The 27,011-nt window shown below is 37.8% G+C and overlaps 1 protein-coding gene across 6 annotated transcripts in view; it reads left to right on the forward strand.

The window, feature by feature from the left end:
- Nucleotides 1-27,011, forward strand: part of RYR2 (ryanodine receptor 2) — a 535,490-nt gene that overhangs the window by 326,704 nt on the left and 181,775 nt on the right. For all 6 annotated transcript variants that reach the window (XM_044239419.1, XM_044239420.1, XM_044239421.1 and 3 more), the window contains 9 exons: nucleotides 6,150-6,293; nucleotides 8,001-8,274; nucleotides 13,873-13,987; nucleotides 15,399-15,531; nucleotides 15,736-15,839; nucleotides 19,964-20,099; nucleotides 20,720-20,906; nucleotides 22,759-22,864; nucleotides 24,961-25,081. In XM_044239419.1, coding sequence (XP_044095354.1) covers nucleotides 6,150-6,293; nucleotides 8,001-8,274; nucleotides 13,873-13,987; nucleotides 15,399-15,531; nucleotides 15,736-15,839; nucleotides 19,964-20,099; nucleotides 20,720-20,906; nucleotides 22,759-22,864; nucleotides 24,961-25,081 — 1,320 coding nt within the window. The remainder of the gene's footprint in view (nucleotides 1-6,149; nucleotides 6,294-8,000; nucleotides 8,275-13,872; nucleotides 13,988-15,398; nucleotides 15,532-15,735; nucleotides 15,840-19,963; nucleotides 20,100-20,719; nucleotides 20,907-22,758; nucleotides 22,865-24,960; nucleotides 25,082-27,011) is intronic.

Below are 27,011 nucleotides of genomic sequence, written 5' to 3' on the forward strand. Positions count from 1 at the left end.
GTTTAGGTGTCATATACAAAATATCATTGCCAAAATCCATATCAATGAGCTTTGTTTTTACATTTTTTCAGGAGTTTCATGATATCAGGTCATACATCTAAGTCTTTCCATCTATTTCTAATTAATTTATAATGAGTGGTTAAGATATGGGTACAGTCTCATTCTTTTAAATGTAAATATCCCATTATCCCACACTGTTTATTTTATTTTATTTTTTTTTTTTTAAGATTTGACCTCTGCATCAGAAATCTGCAAATTTAGGGCAGAGTAGAAATCATTTCTGGGTTTAAAATTGAGTAGTCTGACTATATCATGTAACCTTTTATTACACCAGAGAAAAGACACTATTACATGAAATGATTCTCCATTTTTAACTATATTATATAAAGTGCTTCTTTCAGCCTCATAATAAACTGAGATCCAAGACCTTAAAAAAAAAAAAAAGAAAGATTTTATTTATTTATTTGACAGACAGAGATCACAACTAGGCAGAGAGGCAGGCAGAGAGAGAGAGAGAGAAAGGGAATCATGCTCCCTGCCAAGCAGAGAGCCCGATGTAGGGCTTGATCCCAGGAGCCTGGGATCACCACCCAAGATGAAGACAGAGGCTTTAACCCACTGAGCCACCCAGGCACCCCTATCTTTTTTTTTTTTTTTAAGATTTTATTTACTTATTTGACAGAGAGAGAGAGGGATATCACAAGTAGGCAGAGAGGCAGGCAGAGAGAGAGGGGGAAGCAGGCTCCCTGGACAAGCAGAGAGCCTGAAGTGGGGCTCCATCCGAGGACCCTGAGATTATGACCTGAGCTGAAGGCAGAGGCTTAACCCACAGAGCCACCCAGGAAGGTGCCCCTATTGAAGACTGTCTTTTCTCCATTGGGTATTCTTGGCCCCCATGTCAAGTATTAGTAGGCCATCTATGCTTGGGTTTATTTCTGGGCTCTTTGTCCTTTTCCATTTATCTTTCCATTTTTATGTCAGTACCAGTATGTTGTGATGACTATAGCTTTACTAGATTAGCTTGTAATCAGGGAGTGTGACACTTCCTGCTTTATTCTTCTTTCTCAGGATTTCTTCAGCCATTAGGGAGATTTTGTGACTTCATATAAATTTTAGGAAGATTTTTTCCTACTTCTGTAAAAAATGCCATTCAAATTTTGATAGGGATTGCACTGAATCTATAGATAGTTTTTGATAGTATTACCATTTTACAATATTAATTCTTCCAAAGCCATTAATAGAGGATGCCTTTCCATTTACTTATATCCTCTTCTTTTCTTTTCATCAATCTCATGTAATTTTTAGGATAGAAATCTTTTACCTCCTTAAACTTATTCCTAAGTCTTTTATTGTTCTTAGTGCTATTGTAAATGAGATCAATTTCTTAATTTCTTTTTCAGAACTTTTATTTTTAGTTTATAAAAACACTACATATTATTGTATGTTAATTTCATGTGTGCAACTTTATTGAATTCATTCATTATGTTTAACAGTTTTTTGGTTGAGTCTTTAGTATTTTCCATGTATAAAACCATGTTGTCTGCAAATAGAGACCATTTTACTTCTTCCTTCTCAATTCAGGTAGCTTTTATTTCTTTTTCTTGCTTGATTGCTCTAGCTGGGACTTCCAGGAATGGTGAGAAAGGGAATGCCTTTGTCTTGTTCCTGATCTTTGAGGAAAACTTTTCAGTCTTTCACCATTGGGGATGATATTAGCTGTGGGCTTACCATATATGGCCTTTTTATGTTGAGGTGTATTCCTTCTGTACCTAATTTGTTAAGAATTTTTATCATGAACGGATGTTAAAATTTCTTGAGTGCTTTTTCTAAAGTGCCCACTGAGATGATAATATGATTCTTTTCATTCATTCTGTTATTGTGGGGTGTCACATTGATTGGCTCATGTATGTTGGACCCTCTTAGCATCTCAGTGATAAATCTCACTTGATCATGGTGAGGGGCGCCTGGGTGGCTCAGGTCATGATCCCAGGTGCTGGGATTGAGCCCTGCATTGGGCTCTCTGCTCAGCAGGTAGCCTGCTTCCTCCTCTCTCTGCCTGCCTCTCTGCCTACTTGTGATCTCTCTGTCCAATAAATAAATAATATCTTAAAAAAAAATCTCACTTGATCATGGTGAATGATCCTTTTAATATGCTGTTGAATTCAGTTTGCTGGTATTTATTGAGAAATCTGTGTTCCTTGGGGTTAGTGACCTGTGATTTTCTTTTCTAGTAGTGTCCTTTTGCATTTTTGGTAGCAGGATAATGCTGTCCTCATAAAATGATTTGGAGCATGTTTCCTCCTCTTGGATATTTTTGGAGAAGTTTGAGAAGAATTGGTGTAATTCTTATTTCAATGTTTAGTTAAATTCATCAGTAAGGCTTTGCTTCTTTGTGAGAATTTGATTACTGATGCACTCTCCTTACAATTAATTGGCCTATTCAAATTATCCATTTCTTCCTTGGCAAATTGTATGTTTCTAAGAACTTTTCCATTTTTCTAGTTGGTCCAGTTTGTTTGCTTATAATGTTCATAGTAACCTTTTACAGTCCTTTGAATTTCTGTGATATCTTTTTCATTTATAATGTTGTTGATTTGAGTCCTGTCTTTATTCCCCATGGCTAGACTAGCTAAAGGTTTGGCAATTTTTTTTTTTCAGGGAACTAACTTAGTGTGGTTAATATTTTCTGTTTTTTTTTTTTATTTCTATTTCAGTAATTTCTGCTCTAATCTTTCTTCTGCTATCTTCAGGCTTTGTTCTACTTTTTCTAGTTCCTTAAGGTATAGAGTTATGTCGTTTATTTGAGATCTTTCTTGGTTTTTCATGTAGGCATTTATTGCTATGAACTTCCCTCTTAGAAGTGCTTTAGCTGCACCCATTCTTTCTGATATGTTGTATTTCCAGTTTTGTTTATCTTAATAAATTCTTTTATTTCCCCTTAAATTTTCTCTTGGCTTCATTGTTTGTTAAATAGAGTGCTGTTTAATTTCTCCGTGTTCAAGAATTTTCCAGTTTTCCCCTTTTCATTGATTTCTAGTTTTATGCCATTGTGGTCAGAGAAGATTACTGGTATAATTTCAACCCTCTTGAATTTACTAAGACTTGTTTTATGGCCTAACACATATTCTATCCTGGAAAATGTTCCATGTGCACTTGAGAAGAATATTCTGCTGTTGCTTGATAGAATGTTTTTGTATGTTAGGTCCATTTGGTCTATAGTGTTGTTAAAATCCACTCTTTCCTTATTAATTCTCTCCTGTATGAACTATTTATTGTTAAGAGTGGGATACTAAAGACCCCAATTATTATTGTATTACTCCTTTATTTCCCCTTCTAATTTTTTATTTGTTTGTTTTTGCTTTATATGTTTAGGTCCTCTGGTGTTGGGTGAATAAATATTTATAAATGTTACATGCTCTTGATATATTGACCCATTTACCATTATGCAATGACCCTCATTGTCTCTCCTTACCATGTTTAATTTAAAATCTATTTTGTCTGATGTAAGTATAGCTTCCCTGTTTTTTTGTTGTTTTGTTTCATTTGATTACCATTTGCTTGAATTGTTGTTTTTCATCCCTTTGCTCTCGCTTTGTGTGGTTTTTTTTTTTTTCTTCTTTTTTTTTTTCTTTGTGCGTCTTTAAAGCTAATGTGAATCTTTTAGGGGCAGCATATGGTTAGACCTGGTTTGTTGTTATTGTTGTTGTTGTTGCTGTTTTTTAATTTGATCATTCTATGTCTTTTGGTTGGAGAATTTTATCCATTTATACTTGAAGTAATTATATTGATATGTAAGGATTTACTATTGCTATTTTGTTAATTTGGAGGGGGTTGCAGATCTGGTTTTCTTTGTTTCCTATCCTGCTGTATGTTGTGTATGTATGTGTTAATATATTTGTTATGAGTATGCTTTTACTCCTTTATTGGGTTCTTTCGTATAATTACTACAAGATTTTCCCTTGTAGTTACCACAAGGTTTACATACAATATCAAAATGTTTTAAGAACCTATTTTAATTCTTAAAAAAGAAAAAATTTTAAACTAGAGCTGTGAGTTATTCACCATGGTTACCATATTGCAGAATCTAACTTTGATTATATGTTTACCATTACCAGTAAGACTTACACTACCTTTTTTATGTTTTTGCACTGGTAACTAGTGTTGTTTAACTTCCATTCAAAGAACTTCCTCTAGCATTTGTTGTAAGGCAGATCTGGTAGTAATGAGCTTCCTCAGCTTTTGTTTGTTTGGGGAGGTCCCTCTCCCTCCTCCCTTTTCTTAAGGACTTTCTGAAGGACCCAGCTTTACTGGGTATAGAATTTGGTTGACAGTTACTTTCTTCCATTTTTTAAAAAATATGTGGTGATGTTTTCTCTGGCTTAAAGAGTTTCTGTTGAGAAATCTTCCGGGATTTCCCTTTTGTGTAACTTCTCTCTTTTCTCTTGTGCCTTTTTAAAATTTTTTCTTTGCCTTTTCCTTCTGACAATTTACTTGTTAATGTGTCTCAGTGTAGCCCTATTCAAATTAAACACATTTTGGGTCTTTTGAGCCTCATCTATCTGCTTGTATGTTTCTCTCTCCCTAGGTTTGGGAAGTTTTCCGCTATTATTACTTTAAATATACTTTCTGTCCCTTTTTCTTTCTTGTCACTTTTGGGAATTCCCATAATCTGAATATTGTGGGACTCTTTCCATTGTATCCCATAAATCTTATAGACTTGCTTCAGAGTGCATGGTTTTCATTGACCTATTCTTCAGGTTGTTGATTTTTTCTTCTGCATGTTGAAGTCTACTTTTGAAACTCTCAACTGAATAGTTCAGTTACTGTATTTTTCAACTCTAGAATTTGTTTGTTCATTTTAATGGTTGTTGTTACCTTGTCAAACTTCCTGTTTTGTTTTGAACTGTTTCATAATATTGTTTAGTTGGTACAAAAGTTAATATATATGTAAATAGATTCATAAATGTACATGGTGCCTGTTAGGAGTTCATGTAAGACTATTTATTATTGCAAAATAGTTAACTGACTCTTTGTGGAAAATCATGACAGGTAGAGATACCAGAAAGGCTTTAAGAACAAGCAAGAGATAGCCAAAATTTTATTTAGTTTCTCCTGTGTGGCAGAGGACATGTAACCAGATGCTTTGGCAGAGAGATGACTGTTAGATTGATTTGTATAAAGACAATTTATCACAAATAGTTGTATTTAAACCAATTATGGGGCACTTTTTAGAATTGGCCAGGAGATGTAGCATGTATCTTTTGGAATAATGATAAATGTCTAAGGAAATCCTTTATGAAGTTTATGTCAGTAGCCCAAATCTATTAAGGTAGGTTTCCCCTCTTTTTACCCTAAGAACTTTAAAAATGGAATTTATTTGATATTCTCAGTCTGTGGTTCTTTTCCCTTTAAGCAGTGATATGGACAAAGTGTTCCAATGAAAGAAAATGAATTAGTCATTTCTTAAGTGTTATATAGCACCAAATGCATTATTTCTGTCTTATTTTAATGATGAGAATATAAACATCATCTTGCATATTAATTCAGCTTTTGAATAGAGAGACACTAGACGAGTGCCAGAAAGTTATATTATCTACTTTAAATAAAGAGGTACTCTAAAATGGTAGGATTATTGCTTCAGACATAAAGTGTTTCCTGAACTAGGATACCTAATTATGCCTGCTTTCTGTTTTTTCAGTTTATTAACAAACCACTGTAATTGTCAGAGGCAAATGAGGAGGCTGAACTTCTAGGAGGTTTTCTGCAGGGTAAAACTGTAGGTCTAGGCAGATAGCACCTAAAGTCAGAGATGCCTCAGGGTCAGCCTGAGGGTCAGACCAACCAGCAGAATTGATCTTGACTCCTAGCAGCATCTTTTTGCTATCTGCTCAGTTTTATATTTTGTCTTGGCTACTAATAGACCTAGGCCCATCAGAACAGGGGAAAAAGAGAAAGGACAAGATGCTAGTGAATGGATTTTACCCAAGTGCTAGTGAGCAGGAGTGCTTAACTCAATGTTGTCAAATATTTTGGACATGGAGCATTGCTTTAAGCTATCAATGGAAAAAGTTGCAAAACCAGAGCATTATTTGTCTTAAATGTATTTTTTTTTTTGAATTCTTTCTTTCTCTTTGCTTTTCTCTTGCTAGGAATTGAGCTGGATGAAGATGGGTCTTTGGATGGAAACAGTGACTTAACAATTAGAGGACGCCTGCTGTCCCTGGTAGAAAAGGTGACATACCTGAAGAAGAAACAAGCTGAAAAACCAGTTGAGAGTGACTCCAAGAAGTCCTGTAAGCAGTATGGAAGGGCACTGGCAAAGCGACTCTGCTGACATTTATTCATCCTTTGAACTAACATCATACTAGATGAGCCAGTGAGAAAACTGAGCTGGAAGCTTCCAAGAATCAGATTCTTAAGTAGATGCCTGTGGCTGCCAGAGGTAGACAGCAGCAACAAAATATGTTTGTAGGAAAAGATTGAGAGGTAGCAGTATTTATAAGGGTGGGTGGGTTCCCCAGAGGACTACAAATGTAGATATTTGATCAGAGACTGTCAAGACAAAGTACAAAGGGAGTAATTTAGCTTTCCTATCTAAATACGATGCTAAAGGCATTCGAATATTCTTGTACCAAGTTAAACCTTTTCTTAAAGTTTAAATAGGTAGTTATCTGTTAACTGTATTTTGCTTCTGAGATATTTGCTAAACTGTTAGGCATTTCTGGTTCATTTTTATCCTGTTTAATTGAAGAGTAACACATTGGGGCAATGCTTCTCAGACGCAACACTCATCAGAAGGGGTTCAAGCAGTAGGTTGGTGAGATCTGTCTTACTAATTACCTCACATCTCAGTCCCTCTTCATTCTGTGATGCAGCCCACTGGTCTAGGAACAGTTTTTACTCAAAGAAGAAAAGTCAACTTATGAAAAATTTTAGTTTTTTTGTTTGTTTGTTTTGCTTTGTTTTGGTTTTGGTGCTTACTCACAATGGAAACTTTTCATGTATACAGTGAACTCTAAATTTATTCTTTAGTATCACAACCAGATTTATTTGGATCAGGTCTTCTTCAAAATGAGAGTTCAAGGTTTCTTATTAACCACTTTTTATTATTATCAGGTTTATGATTTTGATCTATTGAAAATGTCAGCATGGTTTTGAGGCATGTGGAAATATACTGGCATTTTATCTGCATTTTGGATTTGGTTAAAATTGGTAGTTTTTGTTTGTCTTTAAATAATGTATAGATTAAAGCAGGTAAACAGCTTCTTTTGAAAATCTGCCAGTGTATCAATGGTAGGAATTAGTACCTTATTATGTATGTGTTGATCACATCAACCCACTTAGCTTTGATAACTTTGCTCTTTATTTTAGGAGGTTTAAAAGTTCTGTTGCTTTTATGTATACTATACTGCATGACACATTGCAAGTAATCTTCTACATATAGAATAGTTTTTCACTTTAATACAGCTTCACAATCAAAACATTTTAAGTGACAATTAAGGATCCAAATTATAGTAAAAATATATGAGGTCACTTTTGCAAATGGCTGAAATGAAGAGAGAAAAAAATAGATCATTCCCTTGGATGCCCATGACTGATTTTATAAGGGTATATGATGTCACATCTTCTGGGAGGAAAATAATGGAACAAAGAAAATAAAAGTGAAAGTAATAGGACAAATCACATTGATTGCCCTATGGATTGCCAACAGCAATTTTGGAAAAGTATAATTCTGAACAGCTAAAATTCCTTAATAAGAGTAGTTTTTAAGAAAATTTTGTGTATTTTTATTCTTGCGTGTTCATAACTCATTTTTATTGACATATGTATAAAATGTTTAAGTGAAATTTATTTTCCTCCAAGAATATTCCTAGCTTTTTCAACTCTGGTTCAACTACAGATATTAGTTTGGGACTGTGAGAGGTAGAGTTGAAATGCCCAGCTAATTTGTCTTCTCTTATTATTTTCCTTTTTAAAAAACATCCATAATGACTTTATAGCCACTCTTCAACAGTTGATTTCTGAAACCATGGTCCGATGGGCACAAGAGTCTGTCATTGAAGACCCTGAGTTGGTGAGGGCCATGTTTGTGTTGCTCCATCGACAGTACGATGGCATTGGGGGTCTGGTCCGAGCTCTGCCAAAGACCTACACTATAAATGGTGTCTCCGTGGAGGATACCATCAACCTGCTGGCGTCTCTTGGTCAGATCCGTTCTCTGCTGAGCGTAAGAATGGGCAAAGAAGAAGAGAAGCTTATGATTCGTGGATTAGGGTAATTTATTTAACTATTACAACTTTTGTCTTACAAATGTCTTCTTTTTAATTGTTAATCCCAGTAGTTGCACAGTAGGTATATTAATATAAATCCACTATTTCGATTATAGGCATGCCTCGTTTTATTGTGCCTTAATTTATTGCACTTCACAGACAGTGTGTTTTTACAAATTGAAGTTCCATGACTACCTTGCAATGAGCAAGTCTATCGACACCATTTTTTTAATGGCATTTGCTCACTTTATGTCTCTATGTGTCAGAGGTTGGCAATTCTCACAGTATTTCTAACTTTTTATTATATTATAATTGTTATGGTGACCTGTGATCAATGGTTATGACTCACTAAAAGTTCAGGAGATGGTTAGCATTTTTAGCTATTAAGTGTTTTTTAATTAGGGGATGTTCATGGATTTTTTTTAAAGATTTTATTTATTTGACAGAGATCACAAGTAGACAGAGAAGCAGGCAGAGATAGTGGGAGAAGCAGACTTCCCACTGAGCAGAGAGCCTGAGGCAGGGCTGGATCCCAGGACCCTGGGATTGTGACCTGAGCCAAAGGCAGAGGCTTAACCCACTGAGCCACCCAGGCACCCCCACATGGATTTTTAAAACATAACACTGTTACACTCTTAATAGACTACAGTGTATTGTAAACATAATTTTGTATGTACTGGAAAACAAAAAAAAATTTCATTTGATTTGCTTTATTGCCATGTGCTGGAGCCCAATCTGCTGTATTTGTGAGGTATATCTGTATATGATTAAGTGAGATTATTGCTTTTCTAGACATTATGTTTTAAAGCTAAATAGAAAAGTTGCTCACCAGCAAAACGTGACCAATTTTACAACTTGATGCTGCGGTGGCTATGTTATGCAGAACATATTTTAGAGGTGCTTAGAATTAATTTTTCAGGGCTGCCTGGGTGGCTTAGTTGTTAAGCCTCTGCCTTCTGCTCAGGTCATGATTTCAGGGTCCTGGGATCCAGCCCTGCCTCGGGCTCTCTGCTCAGCGGAAAGCCTTCTTCTCCCTCTCACACTCCCCGTGCTTGTGTTCCCTCTCTCGCTGTGTCTCTCTCTGTCAAATAAATAAATAAAATCTTTTTAAAAAATAAATTATTTTTTCAGTAATGTACAATCATATATAAAACACATGAAGGTTAATAAAAACACATGAAAATACATACAGAGACAAACACTCACCAGCAGGAAATAGTATTTTGTCTGTATCCACCTGGGCCTTGAAAAAAAATGGGGAAAACAACACAACACAACACAACACTTGGATTATTTTAAAGGCAAGTTGAAATTCTTTTGCTAGTTTAGAATCATAAGTGTGCTTCATGTGAATTTGGGGATTAATGTTTATATCTCATGTGTAGTTTACAGATTCCTAAACTGAGAATGTAACAATTGGACCTGGAGGTATACTTTTCTCACCTCAAGTCACTGTGAAATCTTACAGGAAAAAACTAAATACTATGAACGGTTAGCTTACAACCAAAATTGCCAAGCACATAAGGAAACAATCCTTCATAAGCAGGGGTCTTGCAGACACAATGATAGTGGGGTCAGAACACCTGTTTCAAAAATTTCAGATAAGACAATGCCAGAAAGAGACATAAGTTACTATATTTAAAATGGTTAAAAATACAAAGGGAATAAACCAATTCTCTAAAAATAAGATGTGGAGAAAAGTCCACAAAGATTTGAAAAAGATCCAAGTAGAGTTTCTAGAAATGAAAAATATAATAAATGACATTGAAAACAGTGAGTTAATTAAATTTGATAAGATACAGTTGAAGAGAAAATTTAATAAGTTGGATCATAGATCTGAGAAAATTACTTAGTACTGCAGCACTGAGAGATAAAGATAAGGAAATTTGAAAGAGCAGTTATGAGACTGAACAGATAGTATAAGAAGGTTCAGGATATAGTAAACAGGATTTCTGGAAAAGATAGAATAGATGATTTATGGAATTTGAATATTTCAAGAGCTACTGACTTGAGACTTTCAGAATCAACGAAGAACATGAACTCACAGATTATCCCAAAGGACATGTAGTTCCACATCTTCCCTGCATAGGCAGTCAAACTGCAGTAAAACCAGTGATACTTGGATTATTTTAAAGGCAAGTTGAAAGAAAAGCCAGAATACTTAACAACAACAACAACAACAAAAAGCCCAACAGCATATGGAATTCTCAACGGCAAAACTAGAGATCATTACTCAGTGGAATACCACACTCACAAATCCTGATGGAAAATAACCATCAGTTTAGAAGGTGTTATTCAATTGAGAATGTCATACCATGACCTTGTGCTTCATGGAAATTCGAGGATGAGGATTTATATCCCATATTTAAGAGAGAAACAAAGATATTTCAGAATGTTTACTTACAGTTCATGAACTTCTAAAGGGCTGTACATTAGAGAAAAGATAATAGAACTCAGAAAGAATGGGAAGCAGAAGTTTTAGTGTATTATTGGCGCATATATGCATAAATCTGGGAATCATTCACCAGCTTGCATAGTTTGAGAGTGTGAAAATAGAAGAACAATGGAAGCTTAAATTAAGCCTTATGAAGTCTATGAGAAAAAAATACTGAAACATAAGGATGTAGAAATCAAATGTAGAATGTTGAAAAGTGAGTTAGAATGTACATATTCTACCAAAAAAAGTTAAAGAGAAAATGAAAGAAAGAGAATGAAAGTAACTGTTGACATGTATAAAAAAGGATGTAAAGAAACAGTAAAAAAGTTTAAGAATCCTACAGATGGTTCTTCAAAAAACTAATGGAATAGAACAACAACAGTTTTCTTTGATCTAAAAAAATAATCCTGTGGGTAAAAAACAAAGTATAGAAAGATTCAGTTTGTGTCTTATTATTTATTTATTATTTATCTAAATTCATAACACATACTGTATATTGCCCTTGGATCTATCAGGTGTTTGAAATCATTAAAATAAGCCTAAAGGTTATATTCCAAAATCGTTATCAATATTGCACAGTAAAAATAAATATACTAACAGAACAAAAGAAGGAGAACAGAAAAGTTTAAACAACAAAAGGAAATTTGATAGTCTTTAAAATTGTGTGAGCGTGAATCTTTTTCTTGGATACTAATACATTGATCTAACCGAAAAAGGTTTCACCTAAGTGATGGTCATTAACCAAATGAGCAAGGAAGGCTTCCAGGAAATGCAGGGCACTTTCTTCTCAAATGAACGTGTAACAGTAATATGTGTTAACACGTAAATCACTCAGTAGTGGTAAACCTTAAAATGGGGGTGCCTGGGTGGCTCAGTCGTTGGGCATCTGCCTTCAGCTCGAGTCATGATTCCAGGGTCCTGGGATCAAGCCCCACATCAGGCTCCCTGCTGGATGAGAAGGCCTGCTTCTCCCTCTCCAACTCCCCCTGCTTGAATTCCTTCTCTCTCTGTCTCTGTCAAATAATAAATAAAATCTTAAAAAAAATAAAAATAAAAAAACACCTTAGAGGCGCCTTGCTGGCTCAGTGGGTTAAGCCTCTGCCTTCGGCTCAGGTCATGATCTCAGGGTCCTGGGATCAAACCCCCAAATCAGGCTCTCTGCTCGCCGGGGAGCCTGCTTCCCCATCTCTCTCTCTCTGCTTGCCTTTATGCGTACTTGTGATCTCCTTCTGTCAAATAAATAAATAAATAAAATCTTTAAAAAAAAACTTAGATGATTATAAAACAAAATATAAAGTTATGTTTTTGTAGTATTAGGAATATTTCTCAAAGGACACATTTAATAAATGACAACCTGCCTACCGAGTGGTAGACTTACAAAGCCACATAATTTATCTAGAACGAAAAGCAAACAAGATTTTTTTCAAAACAAAATTGTCCAAAGTTGGGTCCTACAAAAGGATTTGAAGTAACAAGAGAACAATCCTGTGATTACAACTGTGGTTTGAAAAATTGAAGGTTCTCCTACTAAATATGTTACTTTCTTATGTGAAGGAAAAAGAGGCCTTTCTTCACTCCATTTGTTCTTCACAAAATAGATCAGACCTATTTTAGTCCTCGGCGCCCGTGTCATTTTTTTTTTTTTTTTGAGTTGTGCTATCTAAAAACTCTTGTCATTAAAGCAAAACTAAACTCAATTAAAACAAAAAACTGAAACTGAAAAAAGAGAATCATTATGCAGGAATCATACTATGTCACTGTCTTGATATACTTGATATAACTAAAAGTTAGCATATGACCAAATGAATGGGTGAGTCCATTAAGGAGATGAGATCGGCAGGGAAAGTTTGTTTTCCTGTAGGCTGTGTGTTAAAATTTTCTTGTTAAAGCTGTGACAGGAAGTGTTTTTGTAGAAAAAAAAAAAACAAACTTCTGTATTGATTTGATTTACATTCACATAAAAATCAGCAGAGTTTTTTATTTTAATGACTACCAAGCAGTAACATCCTTAGGAATACCTCTACATACATAATATAATAACACGTAATGAAATAATGATAATATGAAACATGTTGGGTATCATCTGCTGGTTTTTCAAATCAAATGTTCATTTTTTTTTTAAAGGCTTTATTTATTTGACAGACAGAAATCACAAGTAGGCAGAGAAGCAGGCAGAGAGAGAGATGGGGGGAAGCAGGCTCCCTGCAAAGCAGAGAGCCCGATGTGGGGCTCGATCCCAGGACCCTGGGATCATGACCTGAGCCAAAGGCAGAGGCTTTAACCCACTGAGCCACCCAGGCACCCCTCAAATGTTCATTTTATTATTTTACTTTATTTTAATTTTAAGGATTTTATTTATTTATTTATTTATTTATTTATTTATTTGACAGGGAGAGAGTGCGAGAGAGAATGCAATCAGGGGGAGTGGGAGAGGGAGAAGCAGGCTTCTCACCCAGTAGGGAGCCTGATGTGGGGCTTGATCCCAGGACCTTGGGATCATGACCTGAGCCAAAGGCAGATGCTCAACAACTGAGCCATGCAGATGCCCCCAAATTCCATTTTAATTTATTACACTACTTGTACCTGGATTTGAGGTATATTCTGTTTCTCTTTGAGAGTATGAGTCCTTTACATGTGATTCTCTGGAAAGGTAACACAAATATAGTAAGAAATAACACTACTGTTATTAAACATAGAAATACTGAATGTAGTACTAAAAATATCCTACATGAAAAGCAGATATTTGTATGTCAATAATTTAAATAGGAATGTTCATAGAATGTGGTATAATAGTGATTCATATCTCTATGCTAAAGAAGATTGAACAGGTATTTGGATATACATAAAATTAGGAATGATGTGTCCAAAAATATATTTCATATAGATGAATGTTTATATATGTAGTACATTTCTTCTAACTGAAAAGAACAGATAACTTGTATACTATTTTTGAGAGGCTTTTAATATTTTTGGAGGAAATTCAATTAATTGTGCTTCTTAACTTTTGTTTTTATTAACTTTAATCATGACTGCACATAATTTTCTGTTCATGCCAGTAATTAATTCCAAAATATTCATCAGGATCTCAGATAAATTTTCATTTAAGTTTTTCTCTGCCCTCTGTGCTTCTCCCCCAACCCCCCAAACCTATATTGTCCCTTCTAGGGATATCATGAATAATAAAGTATTTTACCAACACCCTAATCTCATGAGGGCGCTTGGGATGCACGAGACAGTGATGGAGGTCATGGTGAATGTCCTTGGAGGTGGAGAGTCCAAGGTAAAGGAAAACCTTTGATTATTAAGTTGCCAATGTACATGACTCATGGAGTACATACACTCTTGGAGCATATTCTTAATGAGGATTTCTTAAATCATCTTAGGAGGACTGTTTTTTAAAGAACACCTTCTGCAAAAACAAAGCAAGCCTTCTAGAGTGAGAATTGGATATGCTACTAGTTCTTTCTTCCTTTGAGATTGATAACAATTTCTGTCTTCTGCTGTGTAATTGGCTGTCTCCTAAACTTTTCCTATTTAGTGGTTAGTTAGAAACTTTGAACATAAATACTATACTATTTTTTTAAATTCTTAATTATAAGTGAATGTCCATCACATTAAAAGTCCAGAACACAAGCGTGTTCTTCAGACCCAGACATGCCGCTTGATTTAGATGGCAGTTGGTTTCACTAAATTCCTGATCCAGGCCCAAATCTGAAGATGATGTTCTTGAGTTTTAAGACATAAAGTGAACTTCTTAAGTGATTTAGAGTTAAAATAAAGTGAAACCTTCCAAACTTTCAAACCTTCAAAACCGAGTGAATAGAGTAATACAACAATTTCATATGAATCAGTATAATTTTATGATCTATGATTTGCAAATACATTACACTGTTTTCGAAATTTTAAGATGTGCTTTTCCAAATATGGTAGAGTTCGTATTTTTCATGTTTAAATTACCAGTTAGACTTATAAAGATATTTATAAAATATTTATAAAAATTCTGATAAAGAGGGATTCCAGGGATCATCTAGGGTATCCTAGAATAAGATTAGATGCTTAAGGGAGATATATTTGCAGGTGTCTGGCATGCGGGCCTTTTGGGTCAGGGTGCTCATTGTAGCAGATGAGTCGTGTGTGAATCAGGGAAGATGTGACTCCTAGAATCTTAAAAACGACAACACTTACGATAGGAATGCCCTAATGTGGTTTCAAGTAGGAAATAGGGTATTTTTAATAAAAGGTTTCATTGAACTTTTTCTCTCTTAATCTAAATTAAGAATTATTATCCATTTTATTCCAGTTTTACACAACTGAATCAGTAAGACTTAATAGTCTCCCAGGGAAACATAGCTGATAGTTTTAGTCCAGAATCACAGCCAAGTCTGCCTGATTGCTAAATCAGGCTTATGCCACCTATAGATTTAGGGCTGTAGCTTAGTTCCAGAGCAACCCCTTGATGGTAGTGAGGTTTCTCCATTAATATTGGGCTTGATTTTCAGTGGCTCCTGGACTAGATGAGTTGACGTGTAGACAATAGAAGGTCTTTAGTGTTTAGTAGAAGGTCTTTAGTCTTTAGTAGCCCATGCAGACATGAGCTCGCATGGTTTAACAATGTAGTTGGACCTCAGCTTCTGAACTCAGTTTTCTGAAGACCATGTACTCCCACAGCTAACTAAATGTTCTTTATGTAGGAAATCACTTTTCCCAAGATGGTGGCCAACTGTTGCCGTTTCCTTTGTTACTTCTGTCGTATAAGTAGGCAGAATCAAAAAGCTATGTTTGATCATCTCAGCTATTTACTGGAGAATAGCAGTGTCGGTCTTGGTAAGTGAGTTATGGCTTTTATTTAATCTTGTAAGAAGAATATACATGCTGTATTAAATTTTAAACTTTAATGCAAAGTAATTTTAGATGAATGCAGTGTGTGTTGTATTTAGAAATGAAATATTAAGGGACAGTGTGTTTTTATATGGAATTTGTAGTTGTAGCACCAACCAGGTTTTGCCTCATCCGTGTTTGAATTAACAGCCTCACCAGCTATGAGAGGTTCAACGCCGTTGGATGTGGCAGCCGCGTCGGTGATGGATAATAACGAACTGGCCTTAGCTCTGCGTGAACCAGATCTGGAAAAGGTAAACAACATCCTCCCCTCTTGTGTTTGTGGGAGTTAGGCTTGTTTATGGTTATTTCTCGAGGTTATTAAAGTATAACCATAATAGAGTTGTATTTATATTGGCACAATTATAGCATACATTGTATATTATAAGCATGTTACTGGGATGCCTGAATGGCCCAGTGGGTAAAGCCTCTGCCTTTAGCTCAGGTCATGATCCCAGGGTCCTGGGATCAAGCCCCACATCAGGCTCTCTGCCTGGCAGGGAGACTGCTTTCTCCTCTCTCTCTGCCTGCCTCTTTGCCTATTTGTGATCTCTGTCAAATAAATAAATAAAATCTTTAAAAAAAAAAAAGATAAACTTTAAGTTGGTTAACCATGGTTTGGTTTAAGAGTTTTGCCCCTATATAAATAAAATTAACCCGCAAATTTACTCTCCTATCTTTTATCTAATTTGTTATTAAAGTTACACTAATCTCAAGAAATATATTACCAGGGACGCCTGGGTGGCTCAGTGGGTTAAAGCCTCTGCCTTTGGCTCAGGTCATGATCCCAGTCCTGGCATCGAGCCCTACATTGGGCTCTCTGCTCAGCAGGAAGCCTGCTTCCCCCACCCCACCTCTCTGCCTGCCTCTCTGCCTACTTGTGATCTTTGTCTGTCAAATAAATAAATAAAATCTTTTAACAAAAATTCTTAAAAAGAAAACATTTTACCTATATCACGTAGAACCTATAGTTGTAAATTACAAAGAACAAGAAAGTTGAGATCAAGCGTTCCCTCTGATCACATCTATTTCTCTCTGGAAAGGGAATCAACTTTTCTGTTTTGTAGGTTTCTGTCCTTTCGTGGTATCTGTTGTTACTTTTGCTTTACTCATACAGTTTTGATTTTTCCAGAAGTTGTTTTAACATGTCAAAGTACATTTTCTTTTTATTTTTTTTCTTAAGATTTTATTTATTTATTTGACAGAAAGAGAGGGAGAGATCACAAGTAGGCAGAGAGGCAGGCAGAGAGAGTGAGAGAGGAGGAAGCAGGCTCCCCACTGAGCAGAGCGCCCCATGCGGGGCTTGATCCCAGGGTGCTGGGATCACGACCTGAGCCAAAGGCAGAGGCTTTAACCCACTGAGCCACCCAGCTGCCCCTCAAAGTACATTTTCTATCTTGTAGACATATATCCCTGATATAGTAAGACCCTGAGCTCTGAGTGCTTAAGGCTGCATACATGTTTGCCGGAGCATAGATAAATGTCCCCGGCACCGTCATCGTGACTGCATTCCAAGTGGTCTTCCTGGTCCTTCCCTGCTCCCCTACTTAGCAACCAGAACGAGCCTCTGAGAAAGTGCGTATTAGTCCTGCATCGACAGCACTTCCAGAGACTTTCCATCTCGCTTCAAGGAAAAGCTAAAGGCATTGTAACGGCTTCTAACCCAGCTGATTTCACGTATCCCTCTTACGGCCAGCCATTCTCCTGGTCTCTTCCATCTGCTCCACCAGCCACACTGGTCCCCTTGCTTTCACAGGAACTTGCCATGTGTGCTCCTGCCTCGGGGACTTTGTGCTTGCTGTTCCCTCCATCTGCAGTATTCTTTTGCCAGATGTCTTCCTGGCTCTTTTCCTGAGGTCCTTCCAGGCATTGACCAAGTCACATTTTTGTTAGCTCTTCATGTCCATGCCATTTAAAATTGAAACCTCCTCTCTGTTTCCTGTCTTGTCTTCTTTGCTGCTTCATTTTCCAAAAGTTGAAAAAATTATTTGTATATTAGAGACAGAAAGACACATTTTCGTATTATTTATATAAAACATACATTTGAGTATTTTAAAAAATCAACTCCTTATCATAAGGCCAGTGAATTCAGGGCATGTTTTTTTTTCTCTATTGTTCACCACTTTATCCCAGCTTTGAGAAAAACATTGGCATCGGAGAGGTAATTGAGGCATGAAAAAGAGAACTCTTTCACAAACCCTTCTGACCTGCTGGTCATGGGTCACAAAGCTTTGCATCTTGGACTAACCTCAGGAGCATTTTCTCTCATATTTTAAAATCATTTTATCTGCACACTGAAATATGGCTGATATTTAAAAAGTTGACCATACCCCAAATTTTGGAGGGTGTGGAGCAATGAAAACCCTCATCTATTCCTGTTGAGATAAAAAATGGTAGAGTCAGTTTGCAAAGCAGGTTGGCAGTTTTAACTTAAATCCTTCCTCCCCAGAGAGAGAGAGTGTGGTGGGGTGGTGGGGGACAGGCAGAGGGAGAGGAGAGAGAGAATCTTAAGCAGACTCTATGCTCAGTGCAGGCAGGGCTCAGTCTCACAACCCCGAGATCAGGACCTGAGCCGAGATCAAGAGTCTGACGCTTCGCCAGCTGAGCCACCCAGGTGTCCCTAACTTAACAAATGCTTAATAAGTTTCTTAACAAAACATATACCTGTCATAAACATATACCAAGCCCTCCTACTTGTAGATACTTAACTGAAATAGGAATTTGTTTGCATGAATGTTAGTAACGTTGTTCATCTTAGCCCAAAACTGGGGACAGTTCGGATGTCCATCAACGGATGAATGGATAAGGAAATGTGGGCTATTTCCATGTGCTGTGGAATTCTTTTATTATGCAGTGAGAAGGAAGGAAGTACTGACATGTGCTACAATGTAAATGAATCTCAAAATTGTTACTCTGAGTGAAAGAAGCCAGGCATAAAAAGATACATACTGGATGATTGCATATATAAATGTTCTAGAATACACAAGCTAATTTGTAGTGTTACAAAGCAGATTGTTAAGGCCTTCGTTTGCAGGGAGGGATGGTTGGGGCCTGAGGGGTGATGGGAATGTTCTGCATCTTGACTGTGGTGTGTTTTTACAGAAGCATAAATCTTTCAAAGTTCACTGAATCTGTATTTTAATTTTTTATTTCTTTTTTAGAGAGTGCACGCACATGCATGCCCAAGTGGGGTGGGGAAGAGGGGCAGAGGGAGAGATAGGAAATCTTAAGCAGGCTCTACGCTCAGTGCAGAGCCCTTTGTGGGGCTCAATCTCATGACCCTGGGATCATGACCTGAGCCAAAATGGAGAGTCAGATGTTTAACCCAAGACCCAGGTGCAACCCAGGTGCTCTGAATTTATACTTTAAGTAGATGAGTTTATTATATGTAAATTATACTTAGATAAAGTTGGTACAAAATATTTTTAGCTATATTACTTATTTCTTTTTAAAGCTGGTTTACCTTGACTGAAGAGTTGCTTATCTGACAATCTACTACCATTGATAGTAACAGGGATTTCTTTTAAAACTGGCTCAGTTATGAAATATTGTCAAGGACCAACAGTCATATAATACAATAATTTGAAAGGCCAAAACAGGCAGAAAACTTAGTGTGTTAAATTCAGTGATACTTAAACATAGTTAATACTCTCCTAAGTTTTATAGACCATGAAATCATGGCACAAAATGATCCTGTAAGTAGTACAGGTGGACCTAAGGATGTTTGAACCTAAGCTTGGGCTTTTTAAAAATTTCTCTACATGTTTTCTCAAATATATGCCCCCTCCACATTAGATTCATAATATTGTTTTAGAAGTAAATCACTTCTCTGAAATATCACTGTATCTCAGATGGGTCTTTTAATATCTCAGATAGATTCAGGGTTTATCCTGGGTCAGAGGTCTTTAGACTTTTTTTGAAGTATATCACATACCAGTGACATTTATATTTGTGTGGGTTTTTTTGTTTTTTGTTTTTTTTTAATAAGCTCTACACCCAACATGGGGTTCAGTCTCATGACCCTGAGATCAAGAGTCAGTACTTTCCCGACGGAACCAGCCAAGCACCCCAAATATCATGCATTTATAGATAAAAGTTTCTAATTAAATTATATGAAACATAGGGTTATTCTTCTTTCACAGAGTTGATTCACAAATATTTTTATTATGATAGCACTTTGTTACCGCTTGTAAATACTTCTTACCTCTTAGGTTTTACTGCAGGGAGTTCATGAGGATTGTCATGGAATTAAAAAGAACTTGCAGAACCATATGCATTTTAACCCAACCCTTGAGGATATCACCTATCATGTGTAGTGTTAGCATCTAATGACTCCTTACCCACGGGATAACACTTTTGCTTATCCTCTTGTTTGTAGGTAGTTCGATATTTGGCTGGTTGTGGACTGCAGAGCTGCCAGATGTTGGTGTCTAAGGGTTATCCGGACATTGGTTGGAATCCAGTTGAAGGAGAGAGATATCTTGACTTTCTCAGATTTGCTGTCTTCTGTAATGGTAGGTCTGATTTCTTGGATCTTAAAAATTAGATAACATGAGGGGCACCTGAGTGGCTTAGTGGGTTAATCCTCTGCCTTAGGCTCAGGTCATGATCTCAGGGTCCTGGAATTGAGCCCTGCATAGGGCTCTCTGCTCAGCAGGGAGCTTGCTTTCCCCTCTCTTTCTGCCTATTGTGATCTCTCTCTCCCTCTCTCTCTCTCTGTCAAATAAACAAATAAAATATTTTTAAAAAATCAGATACATCAAAAATGGTATATCCCACTATTTTCATGAAGAAAGTAAATATTAATAAAGACATTGAATATTTTACAATCAGTACTTTTTTCCATAGTAATAATTGAATTTCTAAATATTTGTTTCAATAGGGATACTTTGCCTTTATTATTAAATCAAGTTTTTTAGGCAGTTACACATTTTGAGTATGAAAGAAGAAACTCACTGTGTCTTGAGTATATACAACTAGTGATTTGAACTGAATTTTAACATTATTAGTAACTTGTTCTTTGGTTTTAGTTATTTTTCTTTAAATATAAATGAAATAGTGTAACATTTATTTGCTCAGAACTTCCATCCACAAAACCAATGTTTGTTTACTCTTGGTCCTTGTTCGATTTTAGGGGAGAGCGTGGAAGAGAACGCGAACGTTGTGGTGAGGTTGCTCATCCGGAGGCCTGAGTGTTTCGGTCCTGCTCTGAGAGGGGAAGGTGGGAATGGTCTGCTCGCAGCCATGGAAGAAGCCATAAAAATATCTGAGGATCCCTCACGAGATGGTCCGTCCCCAACTAGCGGATCCAGTAAAACACTGTAGGTCTAATATCCACACTCTTATTGAAGAGTAAATTATATTCCCTGACTTGAAATTTTACAAAACATGATTTGCGTTCTGTTAGTTGTGGTATAATTTTCTGGTCCTCCTGGTTTCTGCCCTTGAAAATAAAATGAATTAGGCCTGGAAGATGGATGGAATTTGCTGTTGAAATAGGTTGAATGAAAAAGAGAAAACTAAGGAAGATGGGGTAGATATAGCAGGGAGTTCAGGTTGTAGGATGAGATGTATTCTGTGAAATTTTCCAGGAGGGTCTGGCTCAGTGAGTGGTTACAAAGGATGGTGGGTGAGCCTCTGAAATTGTAGTAGGGTTTAGCAGGAAGCTGGCTGGAATGAGTTCAAGACAATAGTAAGAAAGTAAGACCTTTAGCAAGAGAATGGGGAGCTTAACTAAACTGGAATGGTGGTAAAGTCCAGAAAAGGGGATATTGTCTTTCTGAGGAGGAAAACACTTGGTTAAGATATTATAGCAGATAGGGCAGATGGCAACTACCTTTTGTTTCTCTGTGGTATACATTATTCACACTTGATTCCAGCAGTAGATGTAAGTCTGTTCAGGCAATCACTTCATAGCTGTTATCTGTGGAGGCGAATGTCCTACTAATACCACTGGTGAAGATGGAATGTAGGGCTGATTAGAGACAAATTTCCAAGCAGAACAGTTCTGCAAACCATCATTCTTTCATACGTAGACTGTGCATAAATGTCTGTCCATGCCAAGGCCAGCATGGTTTCAGACGGGAGGTCCTCCAAGAGCCTGTTACATGTTGTCAATTAGCCATAGAGGGATTAGGGGGCCCTCAGGTTCTCTAAGTAGTGGAAAATGTATCAAGGGATCTCTGGCTGGGACCACAGCAGCCAGTGTGCCCACAGAGGCCCCGGGAGCAGGGTTGCATGCCTGGATGGTGTTTGCAACGAGGCCTCGCTGTTACCCTGCAGCCGCTGAGCCCAGCTGAGCTACCAAAGGAGGAAAAATGATGGGATCTTCCAAGGGCATCTAGATCTGTCTCTTATCTGCAGATGATGGAATCTTTATGTTTTGTCACAGAGGTGGGAAGGAGACACTGATGGATTATTTGGGAGTGGGTGGGTGAGGTAGAATAGATGGCAGAGAGATAGGTGAGTAAATGCTCTCCCATTTCTGAAGTGCTTTCTCTGGGCAAAAACGCTGTTCTGGGTGCCTTATCTATGTCACCTTCCAGGACAGATCTTTGTCCCCCTTTCTCAGAATGTATGCTATTTACAAAAGTAGTCTAAACTTACCAAGTCTTTCCATTAGTTATTTTCTTTGTTGTTTTTTTTTTTTAAAGACTTTATTTATTTGTCAGAGAGAGGGAGAGAGAGCAAGCACAGGCAGACAGAATGGCAGGCAGAGGCAGAGGGAGAAGCAGGCTCCCTGCCGAGCAAGGAGCCTGATGTGGGACTCAATCCCAGGACGCTGGGATCAGGACCTGAGCCGAAGGCAGCTGCTTAACCAACTGAGCCACCCAGGTGTCCCAGTTATTTTCTTTGTTAAAACAAAGCCTGTCTGCCTCTAGAAATAGGTAGAATCCATCCAATTAGCAATTTCTCTTTTTCCCTTTTGAAGGACTCTTCATATCAAATTTGCCACAAATGTGTTCTTGGTGTCGTCTTTAAACTCATTTTCCTTTAAAAATGTCAAGGTACAAATTAATCACCTATATGAAAAGTAGCAGAAGAGGCAGAATAAGCTATCTTAGGGGTCCCTTTTCTCTGAGAAGTCTGTAGTAGATCTGAAATGGAATTTATCCTGTTTGCTTTGCTTTCTGGTTTTTTGTTTTTGTTTTTGTTTTTTTAAATCTATGGAAGTGATACAGAAGAGGAGGAGGATGACACTATCCACATGGGGAATGCCATCATGACCTTTTATGCAGCCTTGATTGACCTCTTAGGACGCTGTGCTCCTGAAATGCATGTAAGTGCTCTGTGGCCCAAGAGCGGCAGTCCTGGCTTACCCATCGGTGTCGAGAAACCCATAGCTGGCAAAGATGATAACAGCATCCAAAGCCAGTAATCTCCACGCTCCATTAAAAATAATAGCCACAGCCTAATTGCTGAGCAAGTGTTTACTTAGTTGGAAATGTCTTGGTTGTAAAAATTAGTAATGAGATTTCAGTACAAGTCACTAATAGAATAGCCAGTTACTTCAGTGTATGTCTAAAACTCAGCCTCCCCACACTTGACAAAGAAAAGAACCCATTTTTTCCTATAAATTTCCTCTCCTCATTTATTGTATGCAGAGAGCAACCACTCCTGTCAAAAGTCATTTTCTTGGTGTACATGATTTTATCTCTGTGCCCGCCATTGGTTAAGGGGACAGTGGGGGTGTGGGGAGTTACCCACTGGGAAGGAAACAGCTCTTTAGACTTGAGGGGCCGGCCTTTTCTACAATGTTCTGATCAAGAAGAAATTAAGTTTCATGGACTAGTCCTTCCTTTTACTGTGTAACACACTCAGATATTTTTTTACTTTATCTTGATCTATTCTGTTTCATTCTATTATATTCATTTTAAAATGCTAGTTAGGGCTTCTAAAACCAGCTTTGTGAGCTGGTAATGGGAAATGATGTAGAGATTGAAACACAGTGAGAGGTGCTGGAATAGAAGGGAAATATGCTTCTGAGCCGGTCTGAGCATGAAGCCAGAAGGACCTCTGCTTCCAGAGCTTTATCTTTCTCCCTGCCCTTAGCATCTGTGGTGGTGGGGGTGTGGGGGGGTTGTGTTTATAGTTGTGTTGTCTTTCCTTTCTCTTCCTTGTTGTTGTTACTGTTGTTGTTGGGCCGGGGGTGGGGGGAGGTGGGGGGTAGGGGGGTGAGGGGGCGTCCCTTTCTCTCCCAGCTGTAGGGTAAAACCTCCATGTTTTCTTGATGTAACCTTTCATTGAGAACAGAGAGGAATCACAGTGTGGAGAGATGTCCGAATGTTGGCAAACCTAGAGCCTGATTTTTGTAAAAGCTTAACCTGCCACTAATGAGATTTTCATCCTAGGAAGTGGGAGGAGTAGATTATCAGAACCCGCATGCAGGAGGTGATTGCAGACAAAAAACTTTATTCTGACAGCGTTGGTTCTGTTTCCATTAAAGTGAAAGATCAGAAATTAGCTAATAAATAGTTTTTTACTCTATTAAAGTGGGAGGGAAAAAAAACAAGTGATTCAGTAAGGGACTAACCATTCACTTCCGTGTTTACTCATCTTCTGTAACTATTGGTTGAGGACCTCCTGTGTGTGAGAAATTATCCTTGTGTTTCTCCCCTCATGGGGAAGGAAGCAGACGCCCTCCCTGGCAATGGGTGCCTGCTGTCTGCTCCAGAACTTGGCAGAGATTCTCAATGGGTCAGATTCATGGTCCTCACAGGTGTATGGTTAGCCAGTGATAGTCTGAAAACCTGTCATGATCCCTTTTCACCATCCTTCCCCCACCACACACACACACATATTATACACCTTTCCTTAGGAGAAATGCGTGTGGAATATAAATGGATATACAATGATATTTTCCTTTTTTTTTTTTAAAGATTTTATTTGTTTATTTGACAGAGAGAGAGTACAAGCAGGGGGAGCGGCAGGCAGAGGGAGAGGGAGAAGCAGACTCCCTGCTTAGCAGGAAGCTCCGTGCAAGACTTGATCCCGGAATCCTGGGATCATGACCTGAGCCAAAGGCAGACACTTAAAGACTGAACCACCCAGGTGCCCACAATTACATTTTCATCCCCATGCAAGAAAGAGGCTAAATCAGTCATAAATATCATTATATATTCTGGGTCTAGAGATAATTTTTTCTTTGGAATGCATAATTCGGCATATGCTGATGTCAGTAAAGCTGTGGGCAAGTAAATATCTGTCTGTAATGTAAGCCTCAGACAACCATTTCTGCCAGAGGTCTAACTATAAAGGTATCATTAACAGAAAATTATTTTAGACTTGGATTCCTATACTTGAGATTTTCCAGATGGAATTTTAACATTGATTTCACAAAGTTTTTCTAACATTCCTTGATTTTTCTTCCCATAGTTGATTCATGCTGGTAAGGGGGAAGCCATCCGAATTCGGTCCATTTTGAGATCCCTAATTCCGTTGGGAGATTTGGTGGGAGTAATCAGCATTGCTTTTCAGATGCCAACAGTAGCCAAAGGTAAGGCCAACTTCTACTCTGTAGTTCAGTGGAGCATGGAGGACATGATGTTTCAAGTAATATCCTCAGGATCCACATTCCCCTCCCCCGACCCCACCTGACAGCATAGTTACAGGACTTAGGTTTCTTTACGAAGTGAACTAGAAAGTACATTATTTTGATTGAATTAAGAAAAGTTCTATTCCCATATGCTTCTACACATATGGTTACAAATACATCTAAGTGAAAAAAAAAGATACTCCTTTTTTATAAAGTGTTTTCTGTTCTCATTGTTTTTAAACAGATGTTTTCAGTGAGATTTTAATTCTTGTTACGTGACATTTCTGACAGTTTCCCAAGAAGAGGAAATACATACCTCACCCTGTCTTACCTAATTGCTTTCCTGCTGTGTTTGGTTCTCATTCTCCTCTTTCTTGACTGCAATTCTTTTAATCGCCCTTTTATAGTTTTAATTATCATTTTCTTATGATGCTTTTTTTCTGCAAAAAAATGATCATAGCTTTTGACTTAGGTTTTAAAAGTTCCCCGTGTGTTGAAAGAAGGGCTTCTCTCAAGACTAAGGAGACGATTTTAAAAAATAAGAATTTTTACTGTTTTCATCCAATATTTGTTGTCTTTTTAACATTATGTCATTTTGGCTTAGCAACTGCTTGTGATTTGTTTTGTTTGTTTTTAAAGATTTTATTTTATTTATTTATTTTTGAGAGTGGGGGAGAGGGCAAGAGGGGGAGGAGGAGAGGGGCAGAGAGAGAATCTCAAGTCGACTCCACACTGACCCTGGAGTCCAATGTGGGGCTCTATCTCACAACCCGGAGATCACCAGACCCAGAGTCAGATGGTTGGATGCTTAACTGACTGAACCACCCAGGTGCCCTGATTAGGTTTTAATAGTAACTCAAAAGCATGGAGAATAAAGTAGTAAGCCGTTCTCCATGTCAATCCCAGCAACGGTGGCCCATCCCCCTACAGCCCAGATTAGGTTGGGGAAGGAGGAGGGCTCAGGCAGCACTGAGTGGAGTGCAGATGCTCCATGGTGGGGGTGACAGAGGGCCTCGGTTGGCACCCAGGCCACTCCCCTGCGGCTCCCCAAGTTACAGGAGAAATGGCAGAGGGCACAGGCCTGAGGCCCAGTCCCCTGGTGATGGTTCACACTCTGCCTCCCATAGAAACAAAGATCTGAGAGTTTCTGCTGACACCCAGTGGATAGTTAGATTCCGAATTACACTTGAGTTGCTCTTTTTCCAGCGTCAGTTGTGTTCACTTTTCAATTCTTCATTGGATATTGTTGCACATAGCATTTTTACCTAAACTTCAAATTTTAGAAAAAAATGTGATTAGGTAGAATGCGCATGTTATGCTCCTCTTCTTGCATCAGTTATGAATCCCAGAGAGGATTGTCTCTTACGACTTGAAGTCTAGAAGGGACAACTGTGTCACTGAAGGTGACTTACCCTCCTTGCCAGTCTTCCCATTATGAGAAAGTAACGTTTCTTAGGCGCCCAGCTCACAAACCCAAACCTTCCTTCCAGGTGACATGGGCAGCTGCTATAGTTACACATTCGTTATGATGTGAGGGAAAGCTGCAATGAAAAATTGTCTCAAGGGGGCACCTGGGTGGCTCAGTCAGTTAAGCATCTGCCATCAGCTCAGGTCATGATCCCAAGGTCCTGGGATTGAGCCCCCCACATCAGGCTCTCTGCTCAGTGGGAAGCCTGCTTGTCACTCTCCCACTCCCCCTACTTCTGTTCCCTCTCTCACTGTGTCTCTATCAAAAAAATAAATAAAATCCTTAAAAAAAAAAATTGTCCCATGGCTTGTTGCCTTCTCCCCTTGAGGCAGTTCCTTCTTTTCTTGTACAAGCAAGTGATCTTGTGTTCTGTTCATTTACTTAAATAAGATGTGTTTTCTTTTCCCTACATTCTGAGCCACA

This window comes from Neovison vison, chromosome 2 (assembly GCF_020171115.1).
Source record: "Neovison vison isolate M4711 chromosome 2, ASM_NN_V1, whole genome shotgun sequence".
In the NCBI taxonomy this organism is placed as follows: Eukaryota; Metazoa; Chordata; class Mammalia; order Carnivora; family Mustelidae; genus Neogale; species Neogale vison.